The 25,586-nt window shown below is 31.6% G+C and overlaps 2 protein-coding genes and 1 long non-coding RNA gene across 4 annotated transcripts in view; 2 read left to right on the top strand and 1 right to left on the bottom strand.

The window, feature by feature from the left end:
• Positions 1-25,586, bottom strand: part of Graf (GTPase regulator associated with FAK) — a 102,202-nt gene that overhangs the window by 25,947 nt on the left and 50,669 nt on the right. For both annotated transcript variants that reach the window (XM_088193801.1, XM_088193800.1), the window contains exons 3-4: positions 14,946-15,017; positions 14,774-14,875 (exon numbers count right to left, since the gene is read on the bottom strand). In XM_088193801.1, coding sequence (XP_088049927.1) covers positions 14,774-14,875; positions 14,946-15,017 — 174 coding nt within the window. The remainder of the gene's footprint in view (positions 1-14,773; positions 14,876-14,945; positions 15,018-25,586) is intronic.
• LOC148231322 (uncharacterized) lies at positions 11,918-13,714 on the top strand. Its single transcript, XM_088193802.1, has 3 exons — positions 11,918-12,588; positions 12,643-13,345; positions 13,423-13,714. Exons 2-3 carry the CDS (start codon positions 13,236-13,238, stop codon positions 13,697-13,699), a joined length of 387 nt encoding a protein of 128 aa, XP_088049928.1. The 5' UTR covers positions 11,918-12,588; positions 12,643-13,235; the 3' UTR covers positions 13,700-13,714.
• Positions 17,947-24,625, top strand: LOC148231323 (uncharacterized). Its single transcript, XR_015810892.1, has 2 exons — positions 17,947-18,079; positions 24,447-24,625. It is a non-coding gene; the product is annotated as an uncharacterized LOC148231323 (long non-coding RNA).

Consider the following 25,586-nt stretch of genomic DNA (forward strand, 5'->3'; position numbering starts at 1 on the left):
TATATTAGAAGTATATATTAATATCGGTAAGGATAGCTATCATATTTTTAAAACATATTTTAATATCGAAATGCGGACAAACTATGGTGCAATATATGAGGTGTGATGTCTGTACTTATTCTTATTTTCTCCTGAGAGATGAGTTGGCTCAGTTTGTATTTTGGACTTGATATAATAATAAAACGTTCATTAGGTTGGGTTTGGGTTTGAACAGCAAATGGACGTTTCGCAACTGTCAAATGGATTTTCATAGACATTTTAAAGTAGCATATTAGCGCCTATCAGTTAAATTATATTTTCACTAGTAGATATATATTTCTACCGATAGAAATGTATTCGGAGTAAAATAATATTGAGCCGTGTTTTTAGAGTTGGTCGGTTATTAGGGTTATTAAAAATGTCAAAATATTAACGAATAGTATTATTCGAATAACGATTTTGATTAACGCAAATAGTAAGTTATCAGTGAATCACCCAAAAAATTATATTTATTATTTGTAGTATTTTATCTGATGAATTTATTATGCGTTTCAATATTTTTACTTTAATATTTTATTTATTATTTTATAATAATAAATGTACGAAACACGATGTCCTACATTGATTCGTAACGAACTGCTTATTATCTTATCATGATCCTTAACAAATTTAAAACAACTACGATTAAACTTACATCAACTCAAAATATAGTTTAAAATAATTAAATAAGTAGTTTTGCAGATTTATATGTAGCATTATTATTAATAATATTTTAAAATGTATGAAAACGGATATTGATTATTATATATTTCTTAATTAGTAAATTTGATAAATTAACTCAACACTGACTTTTAATTAATTGGTCGTTTCATTATTTTTATTCATTTATTGTGAATATAAAAACGCAATCAACAACTACTAAATAAGTAGTGACACAGCAGACTGGAATCAGTCTGTAGATTAGTGGCGTATATTTTATTAATTATAAACTATTATTACAGCTTAAAATTAATATATGTCATTACGTACGACTTTACTCGATTTTATTTTATTTATTCATCCGTGAGATTAGGAAAATCTAAGAAAACCTAATATGCAGTGGTTATAATTGTGTAATATAAAATAATAAATGATATATTATAAAAACCAAAACCAAACATAAATTGGGTTTTTCCAGTAGCAAAATTTAAATCCAGATGTGCCTTATTTTTACTTTCGTTTGCAACAGTTTACAATTGCCGTTGACATTTTTATTACTACTATTGTATTATATTTTTGCTTTAGTGTTAAATATTTATGTACCGATAAATGAAATTATTTAACTAAACTAAAATAATTTCATCTTTAAAAATAATACATTTCATAGTTAATACAGATCAGGAAAATGAAGAAGTGCTAGCTAGCGCTTTTTCAACATTGTATAAACTCACTAGCATGTTAAAACTGATAACAAAGTCACTGGATTAATAAGTAAAATTAAAACATTCGCAAAATTAGCTATGGGAAATTTTAGTTGCAGTAACATATTAAAAATAATAACGTACTGTAATCAGATCACTATTTTTGGGATACATGAAAATGGTAAAAAACAACATATTTTCTATTAATATTACTGGGAAGGATTTTGTATTTATTTTTTTTATTATCCTAGTTACAGTGAAGAAAGTCAATTAAAAACGTAGTCAGAACGTTTAAATAATAGTGACGAGAAAATCATACCTCAAACAAGTCACACCACTTCGGTTAAGTAGAAAATTATAGTCGATAATGATAGAGTGCCTTATAAATACTAATATTTATCAGGTGATAAATATTCTGGGTCGCAATTTCTAACTCTTCGGAGTCAAACGCCTAATAGAAAGGTAACAGTTTTGTAGAAATCAAGAATGATTTTAGTTTAGATGGATAAATATTATTTTAAGTAATTGAACACAAATGAAACCCAAGTCACTTCTCAAATATTTAAAACAATATTAATTGATTATACAAAATAAATTCGAGGGGTAGATATTTCAGAGCAATATACTACATCGCATTGTTTTATAAAAAAAAAAAACAATAAAATGAGGTAAAACATTATTTTTTGGAGGTGCGATTAATGCTTATATAATAATGAGCAATTAATGATAAAAACGTTAAGATGAGCAAAAAACAAAAACTCATTCAAAACACACAGTTCCGAAGATCCCATGTGGATCAATTGGTTGGTTATTTTCAGGAAGTTATTTATGTAATAAGTAGTCGCATACAAAACACTTTGTAATTACCGAAATTCCAGAAATTACTGTGGAGAACGCAACTGTGGATTTTATCAATGACAAATTAAAATTTTTACCTCTTATTTTAAGTCTGTTAAAAGTACAGTAAGCCCCCCTATAGCGAAATTTCTTATAGCGTTCCCTCATATAGCGTAGTTTTTGTTACAGGCGAAACGCCGCCGCGCTATAAAATAAAACATACTGCAAAAAAAGTTTGATATTTTATATTTACTTTTTATTATTACGCATTTAAAAAAATAACTCAAAAACTGTTGCGTTTGACTCCCCTGGCACTCGCAAAATCAAGGACATTCTTCGCGCGCATGTCGCAATAAGAACATAGGGCACGTGCTCTTGTTTACAAACTAAATACAAGGTCATTTAATACCAAAAAATGGGGAAAAAGTTTGATTTGCTGATTTTGTTAAGTACACAAAAAACAGTTGAAAGAACATAACTTCAAATTTTGTATGAGTGCCTAGTTCCCTATAACGTAGTATGCCTATAACGAAGTCACAATATCTACGCTACTGTAATTTATATGTAGTGTCGACTGTAATTTATTATGTAATACTCTTTGAGTATGCTGAGTTGTACAAAATGAGTATTTTCGGCAGCAGAGAAAATCAAAATGAAACTGTATTTTTCGATTCTTCATAACTTATCGTTCACTATTCGATATTTCATAATTGAAAATAACGAATATTTGTAAACTTTAGTTATATTATATTAATTTTATAATACATACACCCAACTCTTTTTTGACACGGTGGATACGTTCTACAAAAAAACGCGTGAAAGATTGGTTCCCTAAATAAAAAAAAGTACAACATTGAAGTATAGAAAATCGTGTAAAAAAATGTAATAATAAAAACCAAATAAATAAATTCTTAAACTATTTTTAATAAAATATTATACATACGTAAGTATTTTAATTAAGGAAAAATAATACAATAGTAACAAATTTCCATTTCTCTAAGATAACTAAACGATGACTTTTTGGAACTAATTTTTGATCCAGAAATTACTAATTTTCGGACGGATTCTTCATTATTTTTAATTGTTCTAATAGTTGCTTCGTTCAGACCAAAACCTTAAGCCAAAGATGTGGAACCTTCGCCTCTTCCAAAATGGTCCAAAATTTATCATCCAAAGAAATAGCTCCTCTCTTTCGAATTGGAATTTCTGGGAATCGTGTTAGAACAAATAATTCGTGTAAAAATATAGTGAAAACATGTGTTCATTATTTTTTTGGACCGTGTTATTTCAAAATCGTGTTAAAAGAGTTGAGTGTACATGCTTTTTTCGTTCATTAGTTATCGATTTGCACATTGAAGAAAAGTAAAGTTAATGATCATTTAGCCGCAACATAATATTTATTTATGATTTTAGAGGGGTGAGGTTTATACCGCAGACCTCAAAACTTTGGTCATACCTATGTATATATGTTACATACGGAGGTTTAGCGTATGTCATTAAATAATACATAGTATACGAATCTAAGCGTGAAATGCCAAAGGCCCACTCTGCGGCGGTTACAATCGCGTAATTTCCGAATGACAGGGTGTCGACCTCGACCTTTTGAGGTTTTCGGGTTTCTGGATCTATTTCTGACGTTTGTGGGGTATCGCCGCCCTTAAAAAGAGCGAGCGGTATGGGTTTCGTGAAAAATCGCCTTCGGTATTATAACCGAGGTAATTTTCCCCCGGGGGGTAGTTACGCCGACGCCGGATAAACTGCGAAAGCTCCGCCGTATCTTCTCGGTATTGTTTTCAAACCGATGTTTGTTGAGTTTCGAATACGTGTTGAGATAGCGAAGCAAACATAGCAATCCAATATGGTATAGTTCAGACTATTTTTGTTTATCAGATTATTCTTTATTATGCACGATTCTCTCAGTTGTCTGTAAATAATTTCAAACATCTACCATAAAGATAAACTATATATTATGACTGTACTGTGCGTATTTTATACAGCTCTTGAAATTGGATTCAACTTGTTGCTATTTATAGAAAATCTCACTTACCCATCCCACTTTTATACGGAGCAATTTAGTGAGAAGATATAAGCTAAAGAGGAAATAAAATTAAGCTAAAAGATATCGTTCAACGTTTCAGCGTTTTTTTTGCGCAAATTGTAAAAAAAATATACTGTCATTATAGAAAAGACCGAGGACAATATAAAATTATTACTTGCTTACAATATATTCACAAGATTATATGTGATGCATATTATAGTTATCTGTTAAAATACCAGCATTCGGTCATTATATAACCAAGCATTTGATTTAAAACCTTATTGGTTAAATTACTAACCGCAATAATATTTTAAGTTACTAATGAAGTCAATTTGAATATATTTTATTTAATTTCATTATAAGTGATATTGCTAATATTTCCCAAATAAAAATTATTTTTTTCGTTGTAACTTGACAAGCGTAAGCCAAATGCGTTACAACGGTCAAATCTGTACCAATTGAGTAAGTCAATCTGACATAATGAATATCTACAAATAAGCATTAACTACTAGACTGAAAGTCTGGGAGTCGATGACATCTACATATATTATTAATTATACATTATTATATGCTATACCATTTATAATCAATAGATGTCACCAGTTATTTTTAATAATAGCGCATTTTTATAAATAAAAATTCGAGTTGCGCTGCCGGGGCTCGAACCCGAAACCTCAGAGTTACTAGTCTGAGACGTTACGGATTACGCTATTCCGTCCTTGTTTTGTTTTGCAATGATGTAAAACTATAGCGGGGAATTTTATCGCTAGGCAAATAGTTTAGCGATAAAATATGTATGCAATTAATTGCTATGGTAAGCTGCTAGCGATTAATTGCTGGCGGTGAATTGCGGGCGATGAATTTTCCGGACCCCGTAAATTAGATAGCGTAAAAATATTATTAAACGTATCCACATAAGTATACATGTATTTTGTATTAATCATTTTTATATGAATATTTTTGAGTCTCGAGTTTTTGATCCGCGTAAGTTCCATAATTTCTTATGGGAAGATTTGCTTATTAATTTGATAAGCGAGCACGTTTCCAGAACAATTTATGCATATAAACAGTTTTTACTGTACACTCTTAATTATATTTGCCATTACGCAACACATTGTAATTGTTGCATAAAAATGTAATATTTATTTATTTTTTATTACAAATCTGACCAGCATTACATGACAGGTTTCCCCAATGCGGCATGATTGTCTTTATATAAAAATGTTTTATTCAACATTTCACATACATAAATATTATTTTTTATTACAAATCTTAAATGTACACTAGAGAGTCGCGATCGCGTCCCTTATTCTTGCCATCCGACTTCTCAACGAGTTTTGCAAACACACCCTTTAGGTGTGCACCATAATTGTTTTTAAATATTTATTCTCTAATTTTTATTTGTATAATAATGATGCATTGGGGAATTTTGTCAAGGTGATTAGATATGTAATAAAAAATAAATAAAAGCAAGGCGTTAGTAATAAAATACAAAAAATGGGTGTTGCAGAAACTGAATGAAAACCTTAAAAATTGCAGTTACGAATTTGTACTACACTTCAGCAACGCAACAGAAACGGTTCATTTCTCGATTGCAAAGTTGATTCTTAAAATTGCATCGACTCGCGAAGCTATTTTAGTATCAGATATATAATCTCATGCTAAAAAACCTGTCTCTCTTGGGCTAAAAAAATTCATGTTTTTGACATGTGTAGCAAAGGAAAGTGCTCGTGTAGTAAGTGGAAAGAATAATAAATTTGCTTCCAGTTCGCTTTGCCCGCTGCTGCTTAGTGGTTGTGAGTGTTACGCTGTCGCGGTTGGATTCGCATAACGCGTATTAACATTTATAGTGTTTTTTTTTTATTAACTAGTTTCATTTAGATTTAATACAACACACAAAAAAGTCACACAGGTGGTTAAGCCGAAGCAAATTTTTGCAAAAGAGAGGAGACTATCGCAAGTGCTTGGTGGAGCAAAATTCGCTGTGTGATTTGGCATACTTAATTTCACAAGAGTGTGTTTAAATTTAAAACTCCAAGGGACAAGTAACACAATCGGTGATTTGATTAATAGTATTTCTGTATTAAAATAATTAGTTATGATTCAATATCTAAACATTAAAAACCATTTATCAAAACAAATTAACTTGTAGTACCTTCAATGCCGAAAAATACGTGTCAAAAAAATCAGAACGTTCTATAAGATTTTAAAGAGAGATTTAATGATTTTAAAGTCCAGTCCTAGTCCTAGTAAAATTAATGATATAATCCATTTCGGGATGACGTAAATATTTAATCAATTGCAAGCAGATTTTCAGAGATAATTCATTTTGACAATTTATTGAATATTAAATAACTACTTTACGATGTAATATTTCATTGAAAGCAGATCTTTGAACATTTAAGGAGATGCTTTGAATATTTGATTTCATGTTTTGGGTCTATATATTTGTGTGAATCAGCATTTTCTTACCTTGAAACGATAAAAAATAAAAATCGAATGATTTTTACAATCACACAATTTTTTTTACGGTGTGCTTTATCAAATTATTCTCATTTTTTGTTGATATGTCTTAAGAAATGAAAGTACAAACTTCCCATTAAACCAACCACAAAATCGACAAGGTTCAAAACTGCAGAAAAATGAAAAATTTATTTCTACCCCCATCCTTCTGTCATTGATTAGTTATGAAGTATTTCGGGAATTTGATAGGTAGCTCGTGACTATTTTATTGGCCACCCCAGATAGTATATACAATATATTGACATTATTTTTATTATTTTTTTTATATATGTATATAACATATGAATAAATATATATTTAAATGTAATATAATATATTGATAATAAAATTTAATATTATTACATTAATGTGCGAAATCACCACAATAATGGTATATAGTAACTCAGTTGATGATTTCGTTGGTAAAATTGTTGTAAAGTGATTCAATCAACAGTATTAAAACATACCATGCATAAAGGGTTACTAAAATTAATATTTAATATACCACCAACAATCTCAAAGAGGCGAATAAATAAAATAACAAGAAGTAATAGCGTGCTGCCTTTTCTTCCCAGTGTGGTGCTTTCAGCACCCCTCATCCATATATTATTATGGAGTACGTACACATGAGCGATTAGTCGATAAATAACGGGAATTCCCATGTTTCACAAATAATATTGAAAAATTAATCAGCTCACCCTCCATAATACGAAGGTCGCTCGAGTCAATCAGCCATGATGAAATTAATCCATACACTCGATCGCACAAGATCACGTCACGTATGTCGAATAATATTGTTACGTATTCAGCGGTAGAAACACATCACGATCGATTCGCGATTCATTCATTCATACGAATGTGCAAAACCTGCGAGGGTGTTTTCAAGGTCGACGCGTCGAAAATTAAGTGTGATTTGAGTATCGATTCGGTATTGAGCTTTTGTTGTTTATTCGCGGAAGGGGAGGTTTACGTTTGTAGGTTATGTCCCGACGTACGCAACCGCGTAACTCGCGATAAGAGAGATTCGAAAGAGTTTCTCTCGACGTCCTTTATTTCGCAGCCGATTGTAGATATATAAATAAATAACAATGTGATCGTTTTGCGGAAGCGAGACGACGTTGCGCGTCAGCGGCTTGGAGCGTTGTGAACGACGGGAAATGTTCCGACACACATTCTACAAGGGGTTGAATGTGTCGGTAAAAATTGGCAGGGTTACTGTGTCAGAGGTGGGAACGGTAGAAAATATTTTTTGATTTCATATTTTTCAATAAATATGTCATTTATATCACATTGTATAGGTTAATCCAATTTGAGTTTCTTATGTTGGCAGCATTGTAAATCAGACAGCTGTCAATAATCACGCGTGTTCAAAGTGTCAAATATTAATTTGCAACAACACAAAATAAAATATTTAAACTGTCGTTTAAGTAATACGTTAGTGCTAGTCTTTTCAAGTCCCGTTGAGACAGATTTTTCGTGTGGGTAAAGGTAGCATGAGAAAAAAAAATTACAAAAAAAGTTTTAGCAGATGCCTAAAAAGTTTGATAACCAAAAGGTTGACATAAATCAGCTGTATTTTAAAATGTTTTATGCGTGGAATATATTCTAAAAGAACTTTAACAAATTGTCAAATAGAATCCTGCCAAGAATTAGAAAAATAATCAAAAATTTTTCTGAATCAATTATGAGTAAAATGGAACAGTATTAGAATTTTCATTATTATTTTATAATATAATTATAGCCTATGTGATTTTTCGCGAGGTTTTGGTTGGTTTCGCTACCTGCTCATGGTTTTGACCATACATTTTTTTTGATTTAGTTCGCTTAAAATGACGCATTCCATTCTCTATTTTTTGCGGAATGTCATGTAACGCTAAAACTAGATATATTATTAGACAGGACGGAATAGTGTAGTCTGTAACATCTCAGAGATTGCGGAAAAAACCTGCTTCAGCTGCAGTCACATCTATTGGTTATAAATTATATTGCACATTATAATTTATATTTATTAATATGGATGACAGCAATTGCCTGACTTTCAGTCTTGTAGGTATTCATTATATCTAATTGACGACTTACTCAATTGGTACGGATTAACTCCGTTGTAACGCATTGGGCTTACGCCTGCCCGATTACAACGTAAGATTTAATAAATAAATATTGTGAACGGCACAAATAATAAAAGAACGTGCCGCTTTTTATCCGCCGTTGTAACTTAGCAGGCGTAAGCCCAATGTGTTACAACTGGGTAAATCAGTACCGACCGACTAAGCCAATCAAATACAGTTTTAGATTTTTCCAGGGGAAGTGGGGGGGATGTTGGCCAATCAGTGGCTGTTTTTTAATATTTCGATTTCATAGTATTTCATTAAAAGACATGCATTTTTCTGGCCAAATTCAAGGGGGGAAAAAGTCCCCACCTGCCCCTCCCCAAATGACGTCCCTGGTTTTAGTACAAACTACAAATAAAATGTTGCTCAATCTAATGTTTTTTATTGAATATAGATATATTTATTTAATACTCATTTTAGAACGCCATAGCGCCTTTCAGTTCATATTATATTTTCGCTAGTAGAAATATATCCTACTGGTGAAAATGTATTTGAACTTCACTGTTAACATTTTTACATCGCATGTGAAGAAATAACGATAAGTAATTACGTAAACGTATATATTAAATTATAGTTTCACTGGTAAAAATATATGTATAGTCCATCCAAGATGTTAGCGCTCATCATCGTTGTGTTGGTAATAAGGGTGCGTGTACGCATGTATGCATACATAAACAGTTTTCTGCGAATTTGTTTACACCGATAGGAGAACGTTACTAATACTAAATCAGGGCTGTTTTAATAGTAGGGTGACCATATGTTGGAAATTGAATTAAAAATTATAATGTGTTATATTTTTATTATAAATTATTGTCATGTTGTGTAATTTTATAATCAATAAAACAATTCTTGTAATATTCTATTAGTATTTAAAAAAATATTATATTAAACAGATATTCAAGCTGGAGAGTGATTCCATAACTGCTATCATGTTTTTGAGTTAAATATGTATATAAATAAACAAAATAAGTAAGAAAGTGATATTTTACACTTTCCGCGACAAATTAAATTAAAATTGTAATTTCACATGGTCACCCTATTATATTATGTATATATATACCGGTAAAAATATATTCCAATAAAATTTCACTGAAATGACTTATTTTAAAAAATATTTTTGGATATATGTTTATTTTGAAGGATAACCCGAGAATTTCTGGTTTAGAATCAGGGACGTCATTTCGGATTTTTTTAAATGGGGGCGGAGGAGGAGTGGCAAAAGTTGGGCCGTAAGACATTTTATCATCAAGTCATTTAAAATAGCTTCAAAAATAGAAAAAAATATTAGGCATGACATAGATGTCTTTGGACTTGTAATGGTTAATAATTTATTGCATTACAATTTTTTTCTAAATGTTGAGTTTTGTAAACGCATGTAGTGTCGTTGGACCTCTAGGTGTTCACCCTTTCATTCACTAATATGGGTTGTGTGGCATATATACTTTAGTCAGCGATACGCGATGTTATTTTCGTTCAAGAATATAATGAGTCAATCAATTGTAGGTTATTTTTAACACAGTTATATAGAATACACAAAAATATTGAAGATTAATGTTTTAGTATTTATATATAAATTAAGAAATAATATGTTACCAGAGTATTTTAATAAGAAATAAAGATGTACGTGGATTTAATACTATACATATAAATACTTTATGGATAGATAGGTATAAGAAAACGAATACGGCCAGGGGAATATTGTATGGAGGTGTGATTTGTATAATAATATTCATAGGACAATCTGAAAAAATAAAAATGTGAGGGTTTCTTCAATGAAATAAAGAAACACCTTCGTGCATTAATAAATAAATGATAATATTAGTCTTCTTTATATTATGTTTATGTATATTTTAATTATATATAATATGTTTTGTGTTTAAACAATAGCTAAATAAATAATTAAAATAAATAATCCAGAATACAGATTTCACTAATGTTTTGTTGAGCCAAGCTTTCTAGATGATCCTTGTTTGAACTCAATAATATATATGTATTTTAACTTTATGTCAAATATTGACTAAATATATATTATATCCATCCATTCATTTCGTGACGTAATCATAAAATATATCGAAACGTGATCAGTACATGATATCTGACAGGTTTTGACCAAAATTTGATGCCATCTATTTACAACGAATTCTATAGATAAAACGCAGTGAAATAAAACTGACATACAAATGGATAACACATTAATTATATCGGTCTGTGGCTGCTAGAGGCTAGACATGAGCAATGTCAGTAGTCAGAGAAGAGTACTGATATGGATTATACTGTTGACATTCGCCAGATCACAAAAAAATAAGTGGGCCGATTGTGTAGGCATATCCATAATGGGGGACAACAGATTGCTTTAGAATTCCAGCAGATCATTCAAGGGGGAGGGGGTCTTGTCAAATGCTGCATTTGTGGGTGGATTTGAATATTATAATAGACAAATATTCTATACATTGTTATTAAAAATAAATTTGAATAGGTATTACAGATAAATGAGTATAATGTATACAAATAATCATGCACATTGGTGATTATTTGCATCATATTAATTAAAGGCAGATAAGAATTCTGTTCAATATTTTTTATCAATAGAATAGATAAAACATGTAATTATATACGCACCAATGATATCTACAATGACACGACTATTTATAACAAATGCATCATCGATAGTTATAAAAAGTATTTATGGTGTATTGATATTTTAAATGCCAATACATTTTTACAGACAATATGGACCGTTTTAAAACATTTTCATACAATCCTTTACTAAAAAAAAATACAGAAATATATGTAGCATAAAATTACACATAATTAAAGATAATTGTCTAGTGTGTATTATTTTTTTATAAATAATTTAGTGGTGCTATCTTCAATGTAATAGAGATGGAATCTAAATAGAATACCAAAGCAATCGGAGAAAATTTGAAAGATATATTTTTTCTCCAATTTAAGTTAGTAATTAAGTGAAATTTTTATTTCATTACTCAATACGCATTCAATTCAAGTAAAACGATCTTAACTCAATGCCTATACAATACGATTCATTTTGATTTTTTTATATGTTACAGTGAGTATTTTTCAGTGGAGTTACATTTTCACCGTTTCAGTGAAATCATATCCGAATATTTTTTTACCACTAAATACATATTTCTAGCGAAAATAAAATTAAAAATAAAAATAAATAAATGCTGTTCTAAAATGTCCATGAAACTCAATTTGACAGTTGCTAAACATTGGGTTTGTTAATTCGTTAATAATAATAATTTGGTAAAAAAAAGTTGGGTTGGTTAATTCGTTTTGGTAACTGTTACAGTGAATGTGCATTATTAAATGAAATTATATAGGATTTAACAAGTGGCGTTTACAAGTCTGTGGGGACCACACAGCATCTTGTTTGATTCTTGAAACTCGCGTAATTACTGTGACCAAAAGTGAATATTTAACAATAGTGCATTTATACAAAGACTCTCGTTATGACTAGAACTAAAGGGTTCCCTCATAAATAACACGCAAGGATTTTCCGGTGCATTGAATGCATATTTCTTTGTTATGAAACGGTCACGGGAAACAATATAGCACCGTAAGGCATTCCGTTACACAATTCTTCGACCTCGGAGATATCAATCAAGCAAATGTCACTTTCTGAAGGCGTGTAATAATTTCGTTTTTTAAAGAAGCGAGTGCATCGATTGACTGAATGGTCACTGCTGGATTGTGATTGGTGAGCAAGCTTTGCAGCCCTGAATACATAGGGGGAGTCATATGCAGACTCCAGCAGAGTCTTCGGCAGACATTAGAAGAGACTAGCTGACGTGCGCCCGCTCGCGAAAGAGAGAAAGTTTGGTTCCGATAAATAATTTTCTTTGAGCCACAGAGAAATAGTACTACGACACTTTTCTATTGGCTTGTTGGGCATATACAGAAAGCCACCGGAGCTTCGCCCTTGATCGGCTAGTCTCCGTCACAGAAGGTTCTCAACAAATGGACCCACGCTAAGGCTTTGCTTGCACAGAAGGCATTCAAACCAATCCAAAAGTAGTGAATTTCGGCGAGCTACGCTCGTTTCCATATACCATATACGCGTACTTTGGCGAGCTACGTTCGAACTTTTAATTTTTTTACACAATAAAATTTAATTTTAATAGTTATGATAATGTGGAAATGAATGTCTCAAAATGTTGTTATTGCAATATATTTTTTTACTACAAACATATGTTTAAAAACTTATACTAAATTTCGGCGTGCTACGTTCGTTTACATATACCACGTGCTTCGGCGAGCCACGTTCGAACTTAACGGAGTGCAGTGTTTTTGCACTATTAGACAATCAAATTTTTAATTGATAAACTACAATTGAAAACCATCGAAATGAACAGCTTATTTTCACTGCTTTGCGTCATGGGATTTTCGCCTTTGGTGAACCCTAACGTAGACATTATTGGAAAACTTCCTATAGAAGTGGCTTCGATCATATTCAGGTGAATGTTTTTTTTATATAATTTAATTTTTATATATTTTGTTGTAATTTATCTAATATTTTTTCTTTCTTTTACAGAATGCTGGATGGACGCTCTTTGTATACTGCTTCTTTGATCAGCGACAAATGGTGCAGGATCATCAAAAGCGACAAGAAACTGAGGATCAAGCTGAGACAACACACCAGGATTGCTAGAATGGACAAGATCAATCAAATGAGGCAGAAATCAACCAAATCTAATGATAATACTGTGAAAAAATCTGACTTTGGAGGTAGAAGTTTTAATTTAACACAAAAACATAAACCTGACAATTGTACTGTAACAAGATCTAACAAAAGACAAAGAATTTTTTAAATTACTTATGACAAATTGTTGACAATTTTATTAATAATATATTTATATGATAGTAAAACATTGACTTTATTTTAATTGTTTTCTTTCACCCCAATTCTAGATATATTATAATCTCGTCGACGCCACCAGATTGCAGCCTTTAGAACTGAGAGGCAGTCAGTGCCCGTGTATATGTTAATGAAATGTTTTTTAGGTTTAAACATGACTACATTGAGTCTCATTCAACTAGCACATAAAACTAATTTTATTTATATTATGTCGAAATGAAAGAGTTGATGACCACTTCAGAAGGTTGTTTCATAAGGTTAGATTTTCAAATGAATAAAAATACATATATTTAGTTAATCCAAAAAGTGTCAATAGTTATAATACTTGCTGCCTATTTTAACCTAAAGTTTATGTTGGTTTTTTGACATTTTTTCATATTTTTATTTTATTATTTACATAAAAACAAAACTAACCGGAAAATATTTTTTTCCGTAGCACTGTTTGCATAAGGTTAAAAGAGTTCATGCTCCTATCAAACTTATTTTTTAACGCTGTTAAAATATTGGCCGTTGATAGTGAACACTGATAATATTAGTTTGAAACAATATTTGAATAGTATATAAAATATTTTAAGCACGTATTGTTGAGTTCCACTTAAAAAAGTTTATTATTTTCAAAACTAAATTTTAAAATAGGTAACGGTTAACTTTACGCGCGCGCATAAAGTCGTTAATTGATGACAAGTGACGCTTCGTGAATACGGCAAAATAAATATACAATAAAAAAACAAAACGTGACAAACGCAACTAAGCCAATTTTAACAGGCACAAAACTCGACCTACATTCGATTGAATGGGGATGTCGGAAGAGCGCGACCGATATGCCATAAGAAATTATTTGTATGCGAAAGAAAGAGACGGACATAAATATTTGTGACGTTTCACGGTTTGCGCATAAGAAAATGAATCGCTTCTGCGCAGGGTCGTGGCGGAAAATTCAAATTATTATTTTTTACTAATGAAGAATAACCAATGTCATATGCAACGCTATTTTGTATACGATCCTGAAATTAATTTATAAACATACCTCTTGTAAAACTGTATCCTGCTTCTTCGTCGACAGGTTCAAATACCGCTCTTGACTCTGACAGAACTTTGCCGTCTTTTTATCGAACTTCTTCTTGCCCTCCTACGGTTATAAAAAAATGTTAATTTCAATCATTTATTTATATATCATATAAAAATATCTGAAAAACTACCTTCACATTGCCAATATTCTCCTTTCTGAACTTCTCCAGCGGCTTTATTATCTGATCGTAAGCCCTGCCAAGCTGTAAACAAAATAATAGCAACATTGAAAACACATTTACGAGGATACAATCATTATAATATACTGTAAGGGTAAGTAAGTAGCCAATATAAAAAACGTAGCGACAAAATTATTACAAAAAAATATATTCAACTGATTTTTTTTAATAATTTCAAAATATATTTTGATAATCGAGTCATTTGTCTTATGATTATATTTGAAAAATATTCTCACTTCATAAACAATTGAATACCAACATATTCTTAAATTTTTCACGTCTTCGTAAAATGCTGCGAACATTGATAATAGAACGGATCACTTTTGCCTGAATTTAAAAAATCGTTTCAACCTCAAAATTCGTTGAGTTATTTTCATAATTTTGCATTATTTATTAGTTTTAGAGCTTAAGCTTCATTTTTTATGTAGTTTGTAAATATGTACATATATTCAAGATTATATTTGTACAAATTTATAATATTTTGATTTTTGTGATTAAAATAGCTACATTTATACCCAATATAAAAATTTTTTTTTCGTAAAATGCTGCGAACGTCAATAATATAACGGACCATTCTACCATAATTATACAATTTACAAGTATTTGTGAGAGGGTGCCTCCCTTTGTAACAAATTGGATGAGTTATTTTATAAATTTAGCTTTATTCGTAATTTATAAATATGAGATGTTGATAGCGAAAGTATAAATTTTTTGGTGACGGGATTATTGCGCACACGAAAATTACACACAGCGAAAATTCTGAATATATTTGACTGTTAGTTTGTAAAATATATTTACTTTTAATAGCAACTGCTTAATATGTTTCTCTGATGGCTTTCTGTATATGTTTGTGTATATTGATTAACTATGATCAGAATTTTGTTGTTTGAAATTTTCGCTGTACGCTATTTTCTTTTTCTAAAAATTGGATTCGGTGAACCAATTTTTTTATTATTTATTTATAATAAATGTATATTATTTGTATAAGTAACAATGTTTTATATGTAATTTTATATGTTTTGATGAAAAAGTAATTTATCATAAAATTAAATACTTTTTTTAACCCTAAATTAATTTTATTGTATAGTAAAGAATTGAATGGTATTGAACTGGTGAAGCTGGGTCATTTACTGGGAAGTTTTTTTTATCAAAAATAGTAAATAAAACTAAAAAATGTTTAGCATATTCACAATAATATTAATTTAAAATATTCGGAGGTAGGAAGAAAATCAAAGTAAAATGGTGCGAAAGTTGATATCTGAACGAACTATTTCTGCCTGAATTTTAAAACTTCAAAGTATTTGTGAAAGGGTGCTTCTGCTTGTAATAAATTAAATAAGTATTTTCAGAATTATGAATTATTCATAACATAAGTATGATTTTTTATATATTATTTTATAGTTATATTATAGATCTAATTTAATTTACAAAAAAAAAATATTATATAATTATAATCGTTTGTAAACCATGAATTAATTTTATTGTATATTAAAGAAATGTGGCATTGAACTGGTGCAGCTTGGGTTATTACTGAAAACCATCCACGTTTTTTTTATTAAAAATAGTAAATAAAACTAAAATATATTCAGTATATTTACTGTAATGTTAATATAATTAATACTCAATAAAAGCAGGGGTATAAATAAAATCTTTGAAACCCCGTTCTAGTTTTTTTTTGCGTATTATGATTAGCATAGCGAAATTTATACCTAACAAAAAATTCACTTTTTTACATTTTGTTCGTCTTTCTAAAATTATGTGAAAGTTGATAATAGAACGGACCATTTCTACTAGATTTTTTTAACCTCAAAGTATTTATAAAGTGGTGCTTTTGCATAAGATAAAAACTACACGTATTGTTAAGAGCTTATTTCAAAACACATATTTAATGCTGAAGACGCTTGATCGATTGTTTTTAATATGTTCATCAAAGCTGAATTTCTGAGGATCATCCACTGACGTCATCCCTCCGTCAGTTTCTCCACCACCGCTCAGAGAAAACATTTCGCCATTTATCGTCTGACGCAACATATGTGAATATAATGTAATAAAACTCTAACTAGATTCCACCCTAAATCTCACTGGCTACGAAGTCACATCCCTAGGCTTCTCAAGCCTTAAATAAATAATTCTATTTCATTATGATTTATAGTATTTAAATAAATGATATGCATTTTCTGGCCAAATTCAAGGAGGGGGAGATTCCCCCACCTGTCCCCCCTCAAATGACGTCCCTGTGCTGAATTAATTTTCATAAAAAGTCAATTATACAGTAAAAATAACTGAAAAGATTTAATTACGATTTTTTTATATGTTTATATTCATTCGATACTGCAACTTTATTCACCGACAGGATTAAATCTTTTTATTTAAATTTTTACTGATTACGTGACTTTTTATAAAAAAATATTCAGCATTTATTTTTTTATTGAGCGTGAGATAAATCCGAATTTCGCCATACACGGTGATTCGGATTTATCCGCACCTAGCACATAGAGGGTTAAGATAACACAAAAATATCTGGACAGAGGTTAAATTCAGATGAAGTCTCAGGACTGATTTATTAAAGATTAGATCGCAGTGCTAACGAGTTTAACCATCCCTGATATATAATATATATATACACACAGGTATGACAACGCGTGGGTAAATAAATAGCACGGCAATACGTTCACGGACAGGTGCATTGTCAGTGCAGCAACAGTTGCATGCCTAGTGCACATGCACTTGACACAAGTGTTAATCAAAACATGGTTGCAAACAACTATTAAAAACGTGTATAAAATTTTAGTGTGCATTCATAGTTTTGTGACGGACTACGTGTTTTTTTGTTGCACCCACGCTCACCGTATGGTTTCCTTTGAATGGCGATCACTTCCTGATCCGAAAATCACATCTGCTCTTCTGTATGCTGTATGGGCGTTTGATCTTGTTCTATGCTATGGTCTTGCGAGTGTGTACCGTGCATAAAGACTATGAATAGTGGACTCGTTCATTGATCGAACGGACGCAGCGTGTGAACAAAATTTAAAACTATGACCGCACGACAGTTAAAATGCTACGGTCTGTCGGCTGTAGTTTGAAAGGTATAACTTAAATCATTATATGCCTGGATAGATGTGGGACTGTATTTAATAACGATAATAACTGAAGACAGAATGCACTAGTCTATTTACCTGGTGCTAGAATGTCAAGGTGAAATCGTGATATCTATACTTTTTATAATGAAGAAGTTTTGCAAACAATAATGAATAGCACATTATAGGATTTTATATTACTGATACATGTACATGTACTATATGGAAGATAATGCGGTGTTTTATAAAAAAAAGAAAATTTTAAACAAGTGTCACTAAATATAAATACATATTTAAAATAAGTAAACAAAATTTCTTTGATTTGCATTCACGTCGCAATTCTTAAAATTTGTTTGTCTTATTAAACCTCTTTCATGCTGCCACTCAACTTTTTCATAGCATGTATGAATATACACTATTATTTTATTATACTTCCTCTTCAATATAAAAAAATATATTTGACAGACTACTGTTATACAATTCAAAGAGCACCAGAATTTATTGATAAAACCGTAATTTATTGTATTATAGTAAGTTTTTAGTTAGATAAATAATCCTTAGTAAAGTGAGCATCAGATAGAGTTTAAATAAATAACAATAGTATTATTGTTCCATGGTTTAGCATTTGTCTGATCTATATAGACATAAATTTTAAATGAACTTTGTAATGTTTCATAGTTTTCACATATACAGTGGCCACCTAAATAAGACGCTTTTTACAAAATCATTTTTTGGCTCGTTAATGTTTAAATATTGCGTAACAAAATATGGGATTGAAATGTTTTATTTAGTTATAAATATAATAGGCTCTGATGGAAGGCAATATGTTAAAATATATGTAAACGAAGTTCAACCCCAGAAATACCATAAAAACAATTAAAGGAGCTGGTGGAAGCATTATGTTATAGGGTTTTATGTCTTGGTATGGGGTCGGTCCTATCCATTTAATTGAAGGGATTATGAACCAGGAAGTATATGTTAATATTATGGAACCCGTAATGTTATTTAATGCTGAAGATTTCGGTTCATTGTCCAGATTATCAACAGGACAATGACCCGAAACATCTTTCACGTAGGGCAAAAAAGTCGTTCACAGACAATATTATGGATGTTTTGGAATGGCAAGCATGCAGCCTTGATTTAAACCCTATTGAACACTTATGGAGACATTTAGAACACAAAATTAAAAATTAATTTGCTTATATAAGGACAAACGGTCACCCTACAAAATATTAATGGTATTTTTTTTTTAATTTTTAGAATATGCTTTTATAAATTTAATTTCATATATTTTATAAATTTAATATTAAATTGAAAATAAATATTTTAAATATTTATTACAACATAGTATTATTCACGATTATGTAGATTATCTAGATAAAAAATAAAAAGTTGAAAAGTTTTAAAAATTTCATGTAAAATTTGCACTTTACATCGCATTTTTACAAAACTTCAAAAGTGTTTTATTTAGATGGCCGCCACTGGACATATATTTATATTTTGAAAAATATTGAAAGAAAATTTTAAAATAATATTAATTTGACTCTACTCTCTTTTACCAGATAAGTAACTTTGCTAAGAGGGTTTATAATATTTTATTTGAATATATAACAGTGATTTCACGATCTTTAATATATTGATAGAAGAATCTCTGAGTAACTAATGAAATAAAATACTGGAAATTTTATTATCATGTTATTTAAAATGATTCAAAAAATATATTGGGCATGACATAACTGGCTTTGGACCGTAATGGTAACATCATTTTGGGCATGATATACATGTCTTTGGACTTCTAAATGTTAAACTAATACTTTTAAAAACCGATGTTTTTATATGTGATTAATAAAAACATATTCTGCTCCCAAATCAGAGAACTGTTTCTGACAAAATTGATAATTTTCACAGCTGTCGATATATTTTTTTTTGTTTATTTTTATTATTAATAATAAGAGGCAATTAAATAAATAAAATAAGATTAAGAGTAATAAAATTTTTAATTTACATAATATTAAAAATACATAATTTATCAAAGCTGTTTATAAATATTTAGTTAAAAATAATAAGAGACATAGAGCTCTAAAAAATTAAATATATGCCTCTAAAGCAATATGTGAGAAAGCGTATGATATTACAAGTCTAATTAGCTGTTATATAGTGCAATTTTATTTTTCTTGTAAATATCAGTTTTTAGGGCCGCAATGGCAACAAGCCTTTTCAACTCGAGTTCCGCAATATGCTTAGTGAATTAAAGCTATGTGTATATTTAGGTATTTTAAGACCTTTTCAAACGTGGGCATTTGTGTGTGGTCGCCACACGGGCAAATAATTGCCTGCTTTTCTTTCGGTAATACTGGTATTGAAAATTTCGGTTTAATTGCAAGTTATATTATTAGTGAGACATTAGAGCCAGACTGTCTTTAAATCAGTGACATTTATTTTATTAATAAATTATAACTATTATATCAACTTGCAATCGAACTATTATTTATAACTGTTTAAATCTTGCTTATAGTAAAATTATATATTTTAGATTAAATTAAGACCATCGTGGCCTAACAGGTTACCCCAATGCGCCACGATGGTCGAAAACAAATTTTATATTTACAAAACAAAAAAAACGTATATATACATAAATAGAACAATACTTAAAAATAATAAACATAACAAAAAATTATAAAATATCAAAATTAAATGATACATACTGGATCAGATCCTCGCAGCTAACCATAAACAGGTCAATATGTAAAGCCAGCGTATTAAGGAGCCGGATGGCCACAGTGCGGACGTCCTAGCCCTAACGTCCATCAAAAGAGGACGCGATCGTGATTCTCGAAAATGTTCCATAACCCAAAACTGGAATTCCTCGAGAATAGCTGGATTGTCGACAGCACCTTTTAGTAATTTGAAAAAATGCGTAGCGACATACAACTTTCTGCGAGAGCTCAGCGAATCGTATCCCAACGCTCCTAAAAGAAAGGCGCTGGGATATATGTACGGATAATAACCAAATGTCCTTTTGTAAAGGTATCTTAAATACCTTATTTGAAATTTTTCCACTAAAAGGGAATATTTGGCTATTCGGGGATTCCAAATTATAGATCCCGATTCAAGAATGCTACGAACTAAGGTGTCATAGAGGATGCGAATAACTGACGGATCGTCAAAGTGAAAGACATTCCTCATAACAAAGCCGAGCATCTTGGAAGATTTATTACAGACGTCGTGTATGTGTAGAGAGAACCTCCATTTGCTCTCGCAAGTGATTCTGAGAACTTTAGTGGAAGTTTCTCTAGTCAAAATGTTACCACCGAGATGGTAGAAATAAGCTGATGGCGAACGGGATCGAGAAAATGACACAGTATGGCACTTTCCGACACTAAAGGGCAGACGGTTAACGGAAGCACATCTCCACAGAGTCTAAATCACTTTGTAGAGAGAAGGAGTCCACAACAGATCGATGCATTTATATAATTTTAAATCATCTGCGTACAGAAGAAAACTTGAATTTTTAATTGCTGTATTTATGTCATTAATAAATAACACAAAAAGCAGAGGTCCCAGATTGGATCCTTGAGGAACACCCGAAGGGGTAAAATATTCTTTTGACAATCGTCCACCATAGGCTACAAACTGTCTACGATTGCTCAAATAACTCGAGAATAACCGAGTTAAATTTTCTGAGCAACCGAGGTTCGACAATTTTTTTAATAATAAAGTATGACAAACTTTGTCAAAGGCTTTCTCAAAATCTGTATACACGACGTCTACTTGAATTCCCGCATCGAGAGAAGTTGTCACCGTTTTGGTGAACGACAGAAGGTTAGTGACAGTGGAACGAGCAGGACGAAACCCGTGCTGTTGGTCTAACAAAACTCGCCGAAAGTGATTATAGAGATATTTATGAATAATTATTTGAAATAATTTAGCAGGAGCTGACAACACTGCGACTGGTCTATAATTCTTTATATATAATTTGTCATCCTTTTTATGAATAGGGGTGACTTTTGTGCATTTCCATAGATCAGGAAATAATGATCTCTTGAGAATCAGATCATAAATACATTTTAGAGGAGCAGCGAGACTGACTTCGCAACCCTTCAAAATAAAATCGGGAATTAAATCAGGTCCAGAAGAACGCCCTGTCTTTAATTTAAGATCTGAGTGCTCAGTTTCTTTGATGATCAGTACCGAAGACCAATAACATGAAGAAGGAAGCGACTGAGCAGAAGGCGAAAAATATTCCTCGAAAAAAGTAAGAAAATATTGCGCAAAACAAAAAAAAACGCAAATAATGTTAACTATAGAAATAACGGTATTGATTCAATCAAAATATCAGCATATCGGTATTTATTATTGATTGATATGTGTACATATGTATGTATGTACATAACGGGAAAAAGTTTGTATTATCTATGCTCTATAATAATTGGTAAATACACACATTAATTGAGCTATTCAATGCATGTGCACATATTTTACATTCCCTTTCCATAACTATTTCGATCCGCAGTTCAAGTGCATCAATGCGCCGGGCCATGTGGTCAATTGACTGACTATGTTTACACTCTAGTTGGCTATTTATAAAGGTTACTTGCACATTTGTTTATAAATACATTGTGATTTTCATGTGAAGTTTCCCGTACATAATCATGGATCAGCGTTTTATCTCTCCATTAGGGGAATACGACGTTGTGTAATGGTGTGTACAAAAGTGTCGTAAAGACACGCGCAAAGGTCACGGAAGGCGCGTCTCAAATTGCTGAATTGGATTTTTATCCGACACCCGATACCTTCTTTTTATAGGTGTTCAATGGGGCGCCGGCGGAGCTCAGAATGAACGAAACATTGACACAAGTGAGCCGTTCAAAAATAATATAATGAATCTAAATGAGATACGTTTCTCGATAAAAAATAACCGGGATGTCTACTGATTATTTAACTAAACGATCGTTTAAAACAAACGTTTCACAGATGTATGAAAAGTTGAACGTAATAAGAATAAAATGACGATTGAAAATTACAGACCGGTGTCCATTTTATCAGCTCCAGCCAAAGTATTCAGTTTCATTATACACAATTGTGCTTCGAATAACATCAAAGGTATGATTGATAAACAACGTGGTTACTGTGTTTAGAAATCAGTTGTATTTTTGAATTTTAATACCGTTATTAATACCTATATTGATCTTTTAAATTATGTTGTTGGTGCCTCTCGAAATGCGTGAGTGAGTGGGTGTCGAAGTGAGTTTCTCTGATCTCTGACGCGAATGCCAAGCCTTTTATACAGAAGCTTGGACGAATAGGAAAAAGGCTTATTTAAATAAATGTCTATGTCTTCCGGGTGGCCCTTTATTTCAGATTGCCATACAAATGATAACGAATACCAATAACACTGGTCATGTTTACATGAAACAGATAAAAATATACATTATTTTTTCTTACGGATTCTTTAATTTGGTATATGTTTTTTTGTATTATTTAAAACAAAAAAGGGTGACTTTGTGACATGAACATCATTGCATGTTTTGGTCTTAAACTTTTTACCGGCAGTGTATGTATATTTGTACAGTCACTATTTTGTGTCGGTTGAAAGGAGAAACGTCTTTCTGGACGGAAACTCAACAATTTGAAAGAATGCAATTAGCAAGCAAGTAAAGCATATAAAAAACGATACTTCTGCGTGAGAAGCGTAATTATTATCCACAGATGCTTTACGACGCGGAGAAAGCCAACAAAAAAGGCAAAACCTAGTCTCTATAAGCAAAAGTGGAAGTCATCTCACTCTACCAGCTAGGCAAGATCAATTTTAAATCTTGATGTATGTCAAGGCAGTCGGTCAAACGGTCGACACTGAGCAAAACCTTTACCGTTGCATAACCGTGCGAATTTTGAGCTTTTAAAGTGTATTGTGTGCAAGCATACGTCTGGAAATAGTGGACAATGCGAGGCGCTCAGAATGGTAACCATCTATCTAATCGAGTGACAAGGCCGAACGACCATTGACGCAAATCACCAGACCGAATCTACTAACCATAATAATAACGTGTGTATCGATTATCGAATGTAAATAATTGTCTTGGCTCTGTTGCTCACGATGCATAGAAACGGTCCACGGGAGTTAACCTTGAGATTAGGTGATGATGATTCCGATCATTATGGTTGAACTGCTTTTTGACAAGGGCAAATTTTATTTTAACTAATCAAAATAATAATAGTTCAGTTAACATTTGAAAGCAGTAAATTAACACTATATGAAAAAGTAATTCGGTCCATAGTGGTATCTGGCACAGTTATTTCGGGACTCGCCTGAATTACCAATGTAGTCGATTCACCCGCACGTCTTAATAATATTAATTATTTTGTAATAATTTAGGATCGCTGCTATATAAAGACAAAAACATAAATAAAAATCAATGTGTTGAATCTGCTAAATTATTTTTTTAAATAATTATTCATGGATATGCCTTCAATTACTTTCGGGGAGTTTAGTTAAGCTAACAGCATTGGTTTCTTAAGTAACCTTCTGTCTTTCACCAAATCAAGAAATAAAAATAGACGTTGTACATACTGATTTTGAGAAGGCCTTCGACAAGGTTTGTTTAGGTTATCAATATAAAAATTGTTGGACCTCGGTTTTTCAGAAGATTTATTAAGTAATAATTAGATTCGGCCAGAATCCCGAACACGATCATCGCAGCATAGAGGAACTGACCTCCAGACACTGTCACTGCCACCTACAAGACCTCTAAGGATCCACTGACATCATCCCTCCGCCAGCTTCTCCCCCACCGCTCGGAGAATAGCGATTTCGCCCATTATAGTAACTCGCAATATACATACATATGTAGTATAACCTAATAAATTATTACCAGTTTCCATCTGCGTCTTACTTGCTGCGAAGTCACACCCCTTAGGGTCACTGAACCTTAAACTTGGTAATTTAAAATTCAACAATCCAAATGTTTACCTTATTTTTTTTTCAATATTAAAAATATTTTTTTGTCCGGAATAATCAATGTCCGCAAAAATCCTGTCCAGAAAGTTCATGTTCGCAAAATTCGTGTCCGGAATAATCCTATCCGGAAAATCACCGAACCATTCTCTTTATCCACGCCCTTGAGCTACAGAATTACCAACAGTGACGGAACCAGCTGGGACAATAGTGACCGTCGTCGGTCGTATCACACGAACGATTCACTTTCAGGCCGTCAGTCAGTCGACAACGATGACTCACTGACACACTTTGACCGAAAGTGAGCGCGGTCAATGTACCGGTCCTCGTCGTTCGATTCGGCCATCGCAAGCGATGGGTCGTGACCGGTCCAAGGGCTTGGACATTGGAATTGAAGATAAGTTTCGCACCTACGACTGAGCAGCGTGTTGCGCAATTTAGAAGTTTGAGGGAGGCGAAAAAACTTTCGGGACAAGCGCTGTTGTGCATCGAAATTAAAGTTTCCTCCGTCTGGCGCATAAAACTTTGAGAAGCGTCGAGCACATCCAGACTAGAACTCTT

The sequence above is a fragment of the Plectrocnemia conspersa genome, unplaced genomic scaffold (assembly GCF_051122295.1).
Source record: "Plectrocnemia conspersa isolate PC_06_02 unplaced genomic scaffold, ASM5112229v1 ptg000010l, whole genome shotgun sequence".
Lineage (NCBI taxonomy): Eukaryota > Metazoa > Arthropoda > Insecta > Trichoptera > Polycentropodidae > Plectrocnemia > Plectrocnemia conspersa.

What these genes read in the sequence shown, in the direction of transcription:
- LOC148231322 (XM_088193802.1), top strand. Translation starts at nt 13,236, where the DNA reads ATGAACAGCTTATTTTCACTGCTTTGCGTCATGGGATTTTCGCCTTTG. An exon ending in GTGGCTTCGATCATATTCAG is followed by an intron (nt 13,346 to 13,422) that starts GTGAATGTTTTT and finishes TTTCTTTTACAG; the next exon opens with AATGCTGGATGGACGCTCTT.